The sequence below is a fragment of the Nomascus leucogenys genome, chromosome 4 (assembly GCF_006542625.1).
Source record: "Nomascus leucogenys isolate Asia chromosome 4, Asia_NLE_v1, whole genome shotgun sequence".
In the NCBI taxonomy this organism is placed as follows: domain Eukaryota; kingdom Metazoa; phylum Chordata; class Mammalia; order Primates; family Hylobatidae; genus Nomascus; species Nomascus leucogenys.
This window is the reverse complement of record NC_044384.1, coordinates 56,895,938-56,910,893: the sequence shown is the minus strand read 5'-3', so window position 1 is coordinate 56,910,893 and position 14,956 is coordinate 56,895,938. Positions and strand designations below refer to the sequence as shown.

Sequence of the window (14,956 nt, the reverse complement as noted above, 5' to 3'; positions counted from 1 at the left end):
GAACATAATGAGTGCTCCATAAATATTTGAGTTAACCTTTATAAAATACTAGAACATAGGTGATTTATGAATATGTGTTAGCTTAACCTGAAACATGCAGTGCTGACAACCTCTCCTACAAAGTATGTTTTCATGAAAGATACTGTAAATATAGTTCGATATTCATGCTGTAACATAAGTCACAGTAATTCCACTGTAAATCCATTTTAACATTTTTTTCCCCAGTGGCAATAAGAAAAATTATCTACCTATTGCATTCAGTTCATTTAGGAAAAACATAAAATTTACTTGAAAAATTTTAGCACGCATAGACCTGCAACTTATTGCCATTTGTGGTAGGTATTTTGGACTTTTTGCACAGAATTTTAAAATGTGTCTAGTGCCATCCTATGAAGTGTGAGCCTTTTCCTTCCTCTTTTGTCATTTTAATATGTCTAGCTTCTACAGTTTTGTAAAATTGGTTTTATTATTTATTAAAATGGTTTATTATTTATTCTTAGAAACACATGGAACAAGCAGCTATACCCCTGATAAGTCATCTTTTAATTTAGCTACAGTTGTTGCTGAAACACTTGGACTTGGTGTTCAGGAAGAATCTGTAAGTAATTGTTTAGTTTGGCAATAACGTGAATTAATTTTATGTAAAAAGACATAAAATTAATTAATTAAAACCTGAAAAGAAGTCAGTTCTTAGAGAATTAAGCAAGAGAATTATTTTATCTAAAGATCTTGGGTAAAGGCCTGAAACAAAACTTACATTGTTAGAAAGTCCTATTTCTGTTGTCCAGCCCAGCAGTCTCAGAAATCTAGAATCTAGAATTCTTGAGATACAGGTTGAGTCAAAATTTAGGGGAGTAATTATGGCATAGAGATTTTGTCAACTTTCTTCCCTTCCCCTTCTCTCATGCACCCTCCCTGCCCTCATCTAAGAGAAGACCTAAACCTTTAGGTTGATTTCAGAATTATTGTTTTATTTTTTAGAGATAGGGTCTCACTGTGTTGCCCAGGCTGGAGTGCAGTGGCTATTCACAGACACAGTCATAGGGCCCTATAGCTTCGAACTTCTGGCCTCAAGTGATCCTCCCATCTCAGCCTCCCAAATGGCTGGGACTACAGACATATACCACCATGCCTAACTAATTTTTTTTGTAGAGATGGGGGTCTCAGCTATGTTGCCCAGACTGATCTCAAACACTTGGCCTCCTGCTTCAGCCTCTCAAAGTGTTGAGATTACAGGTGTGAGTCACCATGTCCAGCTGTACTCTTATTAAGTTATCTTGCTGTTGAATTTCTAAAAATTGAAATAGTTTTTCATTACATATGGATTTTTTTTGTCCTTTCTAGTTTTAAATTCATTCTTAAATGATAATGGGTAGTTTTTAACCTTTGAACTTTGAATGTGTTTTAATAGTTTCTAATTCCCTCCTACCCATAAACCTGGCAAGTCATAGCTTAGACACCAAATAGATTAAGGGAGCTGAAATCTAATGACTTGCTGCTTAACATGTGATCCGTGGGCCAACAGCATCTGCATCAGTTTTGAAGTTTGGTAGAGATGCAGAATCTCAGACCTACTGAACTTGGATTTTAACAAGATCTACAGTTGACTTGTATGCGTGTTAAAGATTGAGAAGCACTGTTCTCTAAAGGATTACTTTAAATTCATCTCCTGTCAGTATGAATAATTATCTCTATTCCCTTCCCCACATCTTAATGTTGTTTTTTGGAGTTGGAGTTTCATATGCAAGTAGTAGAATATACTTGTGTAAGACATTGAGGCTTTTCTCTTTAGACTTAAAATGTGCTTCATATTTTTCATTGTGAAATTAACATAACAAAATTAATCATTTTGAAGTGTACAACTCAGTGATATTTAGTACATTCACAATATTATGCAACTATCACTTCTATCCAGTTCCAAAGCATTTTTATCACCTTCAAAGAAAACCTCATACCCATTAATCATGTATCCCCATTCTCCTCCCCTCATTCTTCCACCTCCCACTTGCATCCTCTGGCAACTTCCAATCTGCTTTCTGTCCCTAGAGATTTACCTATTCTGAATATTTCATATAAATGGAATAATACATTATGCGGCCTTTGTCTGGCTTCTTAGTATATTTTTGAGGTTCATCTACATCGTAACATATATCAGTACTTCATCCCTTTTTAAGAATGAACAAATCCCATTACATGGGTGTGCTTCATATTTTACTCTTGAAGGAAACTCAAGGTCCCATGCGCCCCCTTGGTGATGAGCTCTACCACTGTCTGGAAGGAGATCACAAGAAACAGCCTTTTAAGGAATCTACAAGAAATACTGAAGATAGTTTAAGGTAATTAAGGGCACGTTGGTGAAAACTTATAAGGTATTGGTGAGATCCCATTACAATGAATTCCATATAATTAAGCCATTTCTCTCCTTCAACATATAGTTTGTTATTGTGGTTATATAAATTTTTACTTTAAAAATTGTCTCCCTAGTTTCTGACCAATTGAGAGCTTTTTTGCATTACAGTAGAAAGGCGGATATCATTTTTAGCTACTTTCTGTGTTTCTGTCAAACAGTACTTGTTCCCAGTACTTGTCACTCTGCTCCTTTAAAGAGCCAGTCATCCCTTCGGGGTTTATATTTCCAAAAACTGGATGTGCTACAAAATGCATCTAGAAGCTTGGATGAGCTTCCAAGATTGTGTTGCATCTCATTTTTACTAATTTCAGAATATCTATTAACTAATAATACAGCCATTCCATAATATCAGTGGGGGATTAGTTATAGGACCCCCTCCCCCGTGGGTACCAAAATCCAAAGATGCTCAAGTCTGTTACATAAAATGGCCATCATTATTGCATATAACCTGTGCATATCCTCCTGTATATTTTATGTAATTTCCAGATTATTTATAATACCTAATACAATGCCTACATATCAGTCCATTTGCAAAGATTCAACATAGTACTTGGCACATGGAAAATTCAAGTTTTGCCTTTTGGAATGTTGTGAAATTTGGATTTTTTACCCAAGTTATTTTCTAGCCACATGGTTGAATCTACAGATGCAGAACCCACAGATAAGGAGGGCCACTGTACCTGTATTTATGTAGCATTTTGCTTTTTAAAAGAGCTTTCGGTTTTTAGATATATAGATATCTATCTATATATGTATATTACAGTCTGTCATCTTAGTAACTGATTAAAGTAGATTTTGTCACCCTCATTTTTGGTTTATTTTACAGATTACAAAAATGCAGCTCCAAAAAGGTTAAATGTCTTGTTTAAGGCCACATAGCTATTAAGTGGTGGAGCCAGAGATCTTACCCAGCCCACATCTTCAAACTTAAAACTTACTGCTCTTTCTACGCATATTTCCTCTGCTAGAGACAGGCTGAATCTTAATTTATGTTCAATTCTGTAGTGTAAGAATTTTGTTTCTTGGAGTTACTCATGATCAAATGTCATAACAAAAGAACTTAGGTTCTCAGTGGAATTTATTAAAATATGATTTTTGTTTGTTTCTTGAGACAGTCTCACTCTGTCACCCAGGCTTGGCTCACTGCAACCTCCACCTCCCAGGTTCAAGTGATTCTTGTGCCTTAGCCACCAGAGTAGCTGGGATTACTGGTGTGTGCCACCACACCCAGCTAATTTTTGTATTTTTAGTAGAGACGGGGTTTCACCATGTTAGCCAGGTTGACCTCAAACTTCTGGCCTCAAGTGATCTGCCCACCTCGGCCTCCCAAAGTGCTGGGATTACAGGCATGAGCCACCGTGCCTGGCAAAAGATGATTTTTTGTATAATAAAGTTATTTAAAGTACTTAGGAAAAATTTTTTAAATATGAATATTATGGTATTGAGAAATACTTCCTATTTCATTTTCCTCTGCTTTTCCCCTTCTCTTTTGTCATCTAAATGAAGAGAAGCCAAAAGCTGTACCTTGTCTTAAATTTTGGTTAATCATTTGCTTCTAAGAGGTAGATAAGACCTTACTATTAATTCTGTATTAAAGAATTGTTATCACTCTTTATTTAGATTTTCAGATTCTACTTCAAAGACTCCTCCTCAAGAAGAATTATCTACCCGAGTGTCATCTCCTGTATTTGGAGCTACCTCTAGTATCAAAAGTGGTTTAGATTTGAATACAAGTTTGTCCCCTTCTCTTTTACAGCCTGGGAAAAAAAAACATCTGAAAACACTCCCTTTTACCAACACTTCTATATCTAGATTAGAAAAAACTAGATCAAAATCTGAAGATAGTGCCCCTTTCACACATCATAGTCTTGGGTCTGAAGTGAACAAGATCATTATCCAGTCATCTAATAAACAGATACTTATAAATAAAAATATAAGTGAATCCCTAGGTGAACAGAATAGGACTGAGTACGTTAAAGATTCTAACACTGATAAACATTTGGAGCCCCTGAAATCACTGGGAGGCCGAACATCCAAAAGGAAGAAAACTGAGGAAGAAAGTGAACATGAAGTAAGCTGCCCCCAAGCTTCTTTTGATAAAGAAAATGCTTTCCCTTTTCCAATGGATAATCAGTTTTCCATGAATGGAGACTGTGTGATGGATAAACCTCTGGATCTGTCTGATCGATTTTCAGCTATTCAGCGTCAAGAGAAAAGTCAAGGAAGTGAGACTTCTAAAAACAGATTTAGGCAAGTGACTCTTTATGAGGCTTTGAAGACCATTCCAAAGGGCTTTTCCTCAAGCCGTAAGGCCTCAGATGACAACTGCACGTTGCCCAAAGATTCCCCAGGGGAGCCCTGTTTACAGGAATGCATCACCCTTCAGCCCTTGAGTAAATGCTCTCCAGACAATAAATCGTCATTACAGATAAAAGAAGAAAATGCTGTCTTTAAAATTCCTCTACGTCCACGTGAAAGTTTGGAGACTGAGAATGTTTTAGATGACATAAAGGTTTGTGTTAAATGTTCAAGGATTTTGATTAAAATGGTTGCTTGTGATTTCATTTAGAGCTAACAATTATTTCTGTTTTAGGGTGCTGGTTCTCATGAGCCAATAAAAATAAAAACCAGGTCAGTCCATGGAGGATGTGAACTTGCATCAGTTCTTCAGTTAAATCCATGTAGAACTGGTAAAATAAAGTCTCTACAAAACAACCAAGGTGTGTACACCGTAAACAGGATCTCCACTTTTTTAATGACTTTAAATTGAATGTCATTATTTACTTTTTTAAATAGATTGAATTGTTTTGGAAAAAAACTTATTTCTTCCTTCAGGTGTCTGTATTTATAGGACGATTCTCACATTTTACCGGTGATTTTTCTGTTCTTACGCTTTTTGAAAGAAATGAATTGAGATCTTTTAATACCTACTTTTATATACGATTTTGTAGATTTATTTTATATAGTTTATTTTCTTTACAAAAGCTTTAACAACTTTAAACTATACAGAATTTTTAAAAATAAAAGTTAGAACGTTCATTATCTAAACTTTGTTCTTCACCCCATAGGACATTTGTCGTTTTTCTTTGCATTTACATGTGTATCTGTAAACATATTTATGTATATACTTGTATACTTTTTTTTTTTTTTGAAACAGAGTCTCGCTCTGTCTCCCAGGCTGGAGTGCAGTGGCACAATCTTGGCTTACCGCAAGCTCCGCCTCCTGGGTTCACACCATTCTCCTGCCTCAGCCTCCCAAGTAGCTGAGACTACAGGCGCCCACCATGCCCGGCTAATTTTTTTTTTGTATTTTTAGTAGAGATGGGGTTTCACCGTGTTAGCCAGGATGGTCTCGATCTACTGACCTCATGATCCGCTGGCCTCAGCCTCCCAAAGTGCTGGGATTACAGGCATGAGTCACTGCGCCTGGCCACTTACACACGTTTTTAAACTCCTTTAAAAACATTGTTGGCCCGGGACGGTGGCTCACGCCTGTAATCCCAGCACTTTGGGAGGCCGTGGCGGGCAGATTGCGAGGTCAGGAGATCGAGACCATCCTGGCTAACGTGGTGAAACCCCATCTCTACTAAAAACACAAAAAATAAGCCAGGCATAGTGGCAGGCACCTGTAGTCCCAGCTATTCGGGAGGCTGAGGCAGGAGAATGGCGTGAACCCGGAAGGTGGAGCTTGCAGTGAGCCGAGATCGTGCCCCTGCACCGCACTCCAGCCTGGGTGACAGAGCGAGACTCCGTCTCAAAAAGAAAAAAAAAAAAAAAAGAAAAAAAATTGTTTGCCTTAAGATATATAGGCATCTTTTCATAATTTTGCTATCTTTTATTATTATTATTATTATTATTTGAGACAGGGTCTCACTCTGTCACCCAGACTGGAGTGCAGTGGCATGATCATGGCTCACTTGCAGCCTTGACCTCCCAGGCTCAGGTGGATCCTCCCATCTCAGCCCCCTGGATAGCTGGGACTACAAGCATGCACTACCACACCCAGCTGATTTTTTTATTTTTTGAAGAGACTGGGTTTCGCCATGTTGCCCAGGTTGGTCTCGAACTACTGGACTCAAGCCATCTGCCTGCCTTGGCCTCCCAAAGTGCTGGGATTACAGGTGTGAACCACCCATGCCCAGCCTGCTATCTTAAAAAAAGTAATTTTTTTTTTCAGCCACCAAACATTTCTATAGTTGAAGTGCAGTATTTTTTCTTGTATTCTTCATTGGCAAGTTATTTCTTTATTCTGGGTTTATTTTCCCTTTTTCTTGAAGCACAGTCATTAGTTGTTTTTCCAGTGAGTATTTTAGTCTCTATATGAAAACATTTTTTTCACTATCATTCATGATTTTTTTTGAGCTTTTTGTTTTTATTTTTTTCATGGTTGCTCTAGGGATTACAGTATACCTACTTAGCCTTTTACAATCTACTTGAAGTTAATGTACTATTTCATGTTCTGTAACTACACTTTATGTATTTCCTGTGTATTATATCTACATATATTGAAAACCCCACCAGTGTTAACAGTTTTTAATTTAAAAAAATTTTAATTGAAATATAAATCACATACCATAAAAATCACCCATTAAAATGTTCAGTTCAGTGGTTTGGTATACCCACAGAGTTGTGCAACCATCACTATAGTCTAGGTTTAGAACATTTTCATCACTTTCCTTCCCCATATTCCCTCCTCAGTCCTAGGCACCATGAATCTACTTTCTCTCTTTGTAGATTTGCCTATTCTGGAGTTTTCATATAAATGGAATCATTTAATATATGATCTTTTGTTACTTCTTTCACTTGGCATAATGTTTTCAGTTATCTGTGTTACAGCATATATCAATATTTTATTTCTTTTTATTGGATAATTTTTTATTGTATAAGTATACCATATTTTAGGCATTTATTGGCTGACATTTAAGTTGTCACTTTTTTGCTATTATGAGCAATGCTGCTATGAACATTTGTGTACAGGTTTTTGTGTGGATGTATGTTTTCATTTTTCTTGGATTATACCTAGGAGTGGAATTGTTGGACCATATGCCAATTCTACATTTTACCTTTTGAAAGACTGCCTGTTTTCCAAAGCAGCTACACCATTTCACATTCCCACCAGCAGTATGTGAGGGTTCCAGTATCTCCACATCCTCACTAGCACTTGTTACAGCTTTTTGATTTTTGTCATCTCGTGGTTTTGGTTTGCATTTCCTTGATGGCTAATGATGTTGAGCATCCTTTCATGTTTATCGGCGATTTATATATCTTCCTTGGAGAACTGTCTATTTAGATCCTTTGCCCATCTTTAATTGGGATATTTGTCTTTTTATTATTGAGCTGTGAGAGTTCTTTATATATCTTAAATATAAGTCCTTTACCAGATATATGATTTGCAAAAGTTTTCTATTCAAGGATCCCATAATATTTTAAAGTGATGAGAATTTTTGAAATCAGTTTTTTAATTGCATGCTCTTTCCCTTTACCTAAGATGTATCCTTTGAAAATATCCAGTGGAGTATAGATCCGGGAGCAGACCTTTCTCAGTATAAAATGGATGTTACTGTAATAGATACAAAGGTAAGTTAAAAAGTAAAACCAAAACTCATTTGACTCTTATTCTAATGAGTTGTTAGTCAACCTCCTCTCATGACTCACTGTATCACCTTAAAATAATCAGATACCTCTTAAAACCTACATGTATTTATGCAGAAAATTAAGAAATAAAAATGCTTATTCTTCTAACTTTATGGTATTTTTTAAAGGGTAATACTTTCTGGCTTTAAAGGCCTTTGCTGAAAAATATTAATATAGTTTTTAAAAGAATGCAGTGGGCAAGCGCAGCGGCTCATGCCTGTAATCCCAACAGTCTGGGAGGTCGAAGAGAGAGAATCACTTGAAGCCAGGAATTCGAGACCAGCCTGGGCAACATAGCAAGGCCCTGTCTCTATAGGAAATTTTAAAGTTAGCTGGGCATGGTAGTGCATACCTGTAGTCCTAGCTACTTGGGAGGCTGAGGTTGGGAGGATACCTTGAACCCAGGAATTCGAGGCTGCAGTGAGGTATGATCACACCACTGCACATCCAGCCTAGGCAACCAGAGCAAGACCCTGTCTCATAAATAAAAATAATGCAAAATGCTGCATATCTTATATAATTTTATCTTTCATTAAAATAATTCATCATGTCTTCATTAGCTTTAAAATAATATACTATACAATTTATTTTCCAAGTTGACTATTTTTAAAAATTAAAATTCATCGTGGAAATAGTTTTTTGTCTTGTATTTAGCTTCTGTGTAGTTTCACAAGTTCCCTTTCATTTGGTAGCATATTAATAACAAAATATTTAACATTCGCTGAGTAATATATGCCTATCAAGAAATTAAATTTAATTTTTGAAAGTGTTCTTAGTGTACACTGATGTTCATTACTATGAGGCAAATTGGAAAAGAAAGGCAGGAAAAGTTCAAGGGTGTTTAGTAGTAAATAATTCTCCCTTTCCTTGGCAGCAGTCCGTCTTTTCCTAGGCTTGATTATATTGAAGCTAAAATGTTTTATAAGCAGTAAAACCTAAATCCTTACCTGTTTGTAAAGTATAAAAGTAAATATAGCTTAATGCTTAAAAGTGGTAAAATGTATGTTATGTGTATTTTACCAAAATGTTTTGTAAAAATTAAATATAAGACCATAAAGGAATAATTGTTAAAATTTTTGATTTTTAAAATATTTATTCAGGATGGCAGTCAGTCAAAATTAGGAGGAGAGACAGTGGACATGGACTGTACGCTGGTTAGTGAAACCATTCTCTTAAAAATGAAGAAGCAAGAACAGAAGGGAGAAAAAAGTTCAAGTAAGATTTGTTTTTGTTTTGTTATTTTTTTTTAATAATATTGTGTGAAGTTTGTAGTTGTACCATTGCACTGATTAGCTCAAGTGACCTCTTCACCATAAACCAGGTTTTTTCCTGCTCTGTTAACTTTATGTTCCTCTTAGGAAAGCTCAGTTTCAGTGCGTCAGGAAAAAAAAAGTCTTTAACCAAAATAATTTCATTTCAGAAAAGATTCATATGGCTTCCAGGGATTTGCAAATGACAGCCAGCTACCAGTTTTGTGAATAAAGTTCTACCAGAGCACAGCCTTATTCATTTCTTTATGTATTGCCCATCGCTGTTTGTTCCATATAGCTGCAGAGTTGAGTAGTTGATGCAGAGACCTTATAGCCCCACAAGTCTAAAATAGTTATTTTCTGACCCTTTAAGAAAAAGTTTGCTGATCCCTGGTGTAGACAATTTTTTATAAGTGGTATAACAGGAAGTCTTGAGTCCTGTGTTAGAATTAACGTTTTCTAAAGCAATTTGATAAGGAGAGAAAGGAGAAATCTACCGAGAAGTGTTAGTATGGTTTTACAGGTTAACATTCAGAATGATAGGTATATGCTGAGTTAATCTGCTGTATTCCACCTCTGCTGATAAGGCAATTTGGCCAAATTAGTGGTCTACAGCCCTTTGTAGTGAGAAACTATTAATTCTTCACCCAAAGTCTTGATTTTCCGGAAGAGATGAGAACAATAGGAGGATTCTGGTTAGCACTACCTTAGCAACATTCCTAACTGTAGAGGCACATGACATGAGAACAGCTAGACTAGAAACAGTTGTCATTTATCATCCTTATATATTGAAGAGTGAGGGCCTGCCACATGGGGAAGCAGTGCTAAAAGCAGAGACATTCCCCAGTGATCATTTGTTAGAAGCCGAATACATTGAGGCTGGGTGTGCATTCCTTATCTTCTGCTGAATTTTCTATAGTCTACCTGCTCAGAGCAAAAAATAAAATAGTCTTGCCCTGGCTTCTTTTGAATCAACTTGTCTATTGCTGCCTTAAATGCAGTAAATGAAAGAAAACTTTAGTAGTCTTTGCCTTATTTGTTCTTCAATGACAAATAACAAATCATATGATGAAGCAGATGGTTGCCTAGGTAGAGAAGCCAATACCTATTAAAAGACCATCACAGTAGTTTATTGCCATTTTATGGCTTATATGACACTAAATAACTCTTCTTAAGAGGATACTTTGCTTTTAAGATTATTTTGTTCCTGGTACTAGCCTCTGATCATGTTTTTCTCATTTTTGTAGAAAAGAGAAAATCTGAAGTATGACCACTGTAAATCTATTCAGAAGACAATAGTTTCTCAAATTTATTTGACGCAAGTATCATGTGAAAGAGAAATTAGCACTTGGACTAATGAGGGGAAATTATAGAGATAATTTTGGCTAATAAAATGCTATGGATACTATTGCTACATAATGAATGAATCACTTAAATAACTCAGGATTCAAACAATAGCATTTTCTTATCTTCATAGTTTCCGTGGCTCAGGAATTCAGGAAAGGCTTGGCTGGTCAGTTCTGTTTCAGGGTCTCATGCAGTGGTAGGCAGATGGTGGCTGGAACTGAAACAGCAGAGGGCTGGGCAGCTGGAGAGTGACTCGGCATCTCCTCATTCACTCTCAGGGCTTACTCACGTAGGCTCATTTGAGCTTCCTCTTCACATGGAGGATAAGTTCCCAGAGTCGGCACCCCAACAGAACAAAGCAGAAGCAGGTGACATTTTTATTACCTCAGAGGTAACATAGTGTCACAAAGATCTGCACAGGCGTAAAGTGAAATGAACAGGCCCTCAGTGACACTCAGTGGGAGGAGTGTTGACATCATGTTGTAAGAATAGCACATGGAATAGGAGACATTAGTGAGGTTATATTTAAAAAAAAAAAAAAAAAATCTACCCCATAAGGTAAAACTTTTCCAACACTTAGAATTGGTTTAAAATGAAATATACCAATAAAAATTCCATATTACTGCCAGTATTTCAATTCAGAAAATTTTCACACACCTACTCTGTTAGACTTACTAGGTGCTGTGACAGAAAGATCAACAAGGATATACTCTCTGCCTTCAGGTATTTCGCAATCACAAATCAAACAAAAATAAATCAGCAATTTAACATTTTGCTTTACAAACAGCATACACAGAATGTTCTGAGGATGCCTAACACAATACCTGGTGCATAGAAGTTGTATTTTACTTACATATTTGACCTTCAGCATGAAGAATAAATGTTTAATTATCAATAAATATCAAGCAAAAATTTTGTAGTAGGAAGTATTTTAGGAACTAGAGATAATGAATAAACAGAACAAAAGTACTTACCTTATGGAACTTACATTCTAATGAGAGAAATAAGCAATCCTATATATAATAGATGATGGTAAGTCCAGGAGAAAGCTAAAGCAAGGTAAGAGTGAGAGAGTGCTGTGGGTTGGGAGAGGTGGTACTTATATCGAATGATCTTAGCAGGACTCTTTTCTGTCATATTTGTTAGCCAACTGGATTTAAACTCTGGTGTTTTTTAAATGTGATTATATAATGGGAAATGTAGTTAGATCTGTGAAGATGAATTTATCACTTTCCATGTCAAATATGGCATTGAATTCCTAATTTCTAGTAATACCAAACTACCAGATGCTTAATGATGATGAAAGAAAATACTTTTTTGCTACTTCATTACAAAAAGTAAGCATGAGAGGTTGAGCACAGTGACTCGCACCTGTAATCCCAGTATTTTGGGAGGCCTAGGTGGGCAGATCACTTGAGGTCAGGAATTTGAGACCAGCCTGGCCAACATGGTGAAACCCCGTCTCTACTAAAAATACAAAAATTAGCCGGGTATGGTGGCACACACCTGTAATCCCAGCTACTTGGGAGGCTGAGGCAGAAGGATTGCTTGAACCCAGGAGGCAAGGTTGCAGTGAGCCAATATTGCATCACTGCACTCCAGCCCGGGTGACAGAGCGAGACTCCGTCTCAAAAGAAAAAAGCATGAGTAAAGGACATTTAAAGCCATAACATAAAGCCTTTGTAAATGTACAGTAACTACCCAGAGTTGGGAGTTTATTCTTACCTCATACACAGATTACAAGAATTAAACCTCATTATAGGAATCATGATTTAAGAAGTGTCTTTAAGCACTTCATTACATACATTACAGTTTGTTACTCACTTAGAGTAACTGAATTAACCCTCAGCCTTACAGCTTGCAACTAATATTCTTAGAATCATGTTTAGCATGTGTCCACAAACACTTCACTACATGCATTACATCTACACACCAAAAGAACACTCTTCACAGCTAGGCCTACAACCCTCATTGTAATAATCATGTCTTTAAACACTTCATTACATACATTATAGTTTGTTACTCACTTATATTCACTGAATTTAACACTTAACAAGACAGCTGGCAAGTAACATTCTTAGAACTATCTTTTACATATGTGTCTACAAGCCTTTCACTACCTATATTACATCTATTCACTGAAAGAATACTCTTCAAAGTAAGGCCTGTAATCCACATTTTTTTTCTTTTTTTTTGAAACATTTTTTAAACTATCAAATTTTTATTTTAGGTTTGCAGGTACATAAGAAGGTTTGTTACATAGATAAACCACGTGTCATGGGAATTTGTTGCACATATTATTACATCACACAGTTATTAAGCTCAGTACCCAATATATAATCCATATTTTAACAACCATGTTTTAAGAAGTGTCTTTAAAGGACTGCATTCTATTATTGTGTGGTAGTTACTACAGTTCATGATGGTCTACATATTAAGCAAAAGCTTGCTTGTTGCCCTAAGCCAATGCTCTTTTACATAGATGAAGAAAGAAAAATGAACGATAGCTTCGAAGACATGTTTGATCGGACAACACATGAAGACTATGAATCCTGTTTGGCAGACAGTTTCTCCCAAGCAGCAGATGAAGAGGAGGAATTGTCTGCTGCCACAAAGAAACCACACAGTAAGATTTTTTTCTGTTTAATTATGGCTTTTCAGTTGCAGAATTTAGTAAGTTAAGTTACCAAGCTAATTAACAAAGGTTTGATGACATGTCAACAATTAAAATTTCATATTTCTTGTATAAATTCTTTCAGTTTTTTAAAATTTTGAGATAATTTTACACTGAGTTCCAGAAAATTTTTCAGCATTCTCCTGTACCTTTGACTCAACCTCTCCTTATGTTAATGTGTTATATAGCTATAAAATATTTATTAGAACTAAGAAACTAAGATTAGTTTGGTATTACAAATTTCTTTCTAAATACACATAAAATTGATAAAATTTTTGAGAAATGTCTATTAATTATTAAATTAATTGTAATAGAGTAGAAGGAGAAAGTTTTGTAGAACATTCAGATCCAGCCAGGCACAGTGGTTCACACCTGTAATCCCAGCACTTTGGAAGGCCAAGGCAGACAGATTGCCTGAGCTCAGGAGTTCAAGACCAGCCTGGGCAATATGACAAAACCTCATTTCTACAAAAATTAGCTCGGCATGGTGACACGTACCTATAGTCCCAGCTACTTGGGGGCTGGGGCGAGAGGATCGCTTGAACACCCAGGAGGTCGTGGCTGCGTCAGTGAACCACCCACTGTACTTCAGCCTGGGCGACAGTGTGAGACCCTGTCTCAAAAAAAAAATAATTAATTAATTAAATTCAAAAAAGGAAAATTCAGATCTGTTTTCTGCTGTGAATGCTTTATCTTACTAGACAAAATACCGAATGTAACTATGTGTATTAGTCTTAATATTTCTTTCATTAGAAGCAGTAATTTTATAATGTAGGATAGCAATCAGAAAAAGAATACTCTAATTGAAAATCTAAGTAGATAATCTGGATTGAAAATTGTAATTTTTGTTAAATCTCTCATTTTTCTCATTGTTATTAAATTGGTCTGAATTTTTAATTTTGTGCAAAGATTGTTTTATGCTGGTTTAAATGAATATACCTTCTACTGTGGCACAATCTTGATTATGCTCATGTTTCCATCAGGTTTTTAAAACAACAAACAGCCCTTAACTCAAAAGTGAATGAAACCCAAACCAAAGATAGAAGACAGTAGGCTTTTGCTTGCTTAGTCCATGGCAAAAACTCCATCAAGTAAATTTTGAAATAAAAATTTACAGCTGTTCAGTATCCTTTTTACCCCCAAGAAGGACCTTTTGCAAATAGCTTTCACCTCGAAGAAAAAGACTATTTTTTGCAAAGGTGTACTTATTAATTTCTGTTCCTTTTCCTTGTTTTAAGTTACATTTGACACTGACTATCCTAGAATTTCTTCTCACTTAGCTTTTCTGACGATGCTGCATCGTTCCTTTTATTTGTCACAGCTTGTTTCCCAGAATATCCCCAAGACTCTTTCTTCCTCACAACTTGTTTTCTGTCACAACTTTTGTCAGCCCTACCTCTGAAAATGATTCCAAATCTGCATCTCTAGGTTTGACTTCTCTGATGAATCCCAGTCTTGCATTTCTGAGTACTGTGAGATACTTTTATGTCTCTTCAGCTCAAACGTAACATGTCTGAGCCAATTTCCATTTACTTCCAACCAAATAATCTTCAGACGTTTTTATTTTTCTCAGTCACCCAGGCATATAATTTAGGATTTGTTATGTACTTATTTTATTTTCTCAACCCAGTTACTACCTTA

The 14,956-nt window shown here is 36.1% G+C and overlaps 1 protein-coding gene across 3 annotated transcripts in view; it reads left to right on the top strand.

The window, feature by feature from the left end:
- RBBP8 (RB binding protein 8, endonuclease) overlaps positions 1–14,956 on the top strand; it is a 96,241-nt gene that overhangs the window by 57,509 nt on the left and 23,776 nt on the right. For all 3 annotated transcript variants that reach the window (XM_030810021.1, XM_030810022.1, NM_001280089.1), the window contains 7 exon segments: positions 501–598; positions 2,224–2,336; positions 4,031–4,922; positions 5,004–5,130; positions 7,899–7,987; positions 9,145–9,259; positions 13,124–13,267. In XM_030810021.1, coding sequence (XP_030665881.1) covers positions 501–598; positions 2,224–2,336; positions 4,031–4,922; positions 5,004–5,130; positions 7,899–7,987; positions 9,145–9,259; positions 13,124–13,267 — 1,578 coding nt within the window.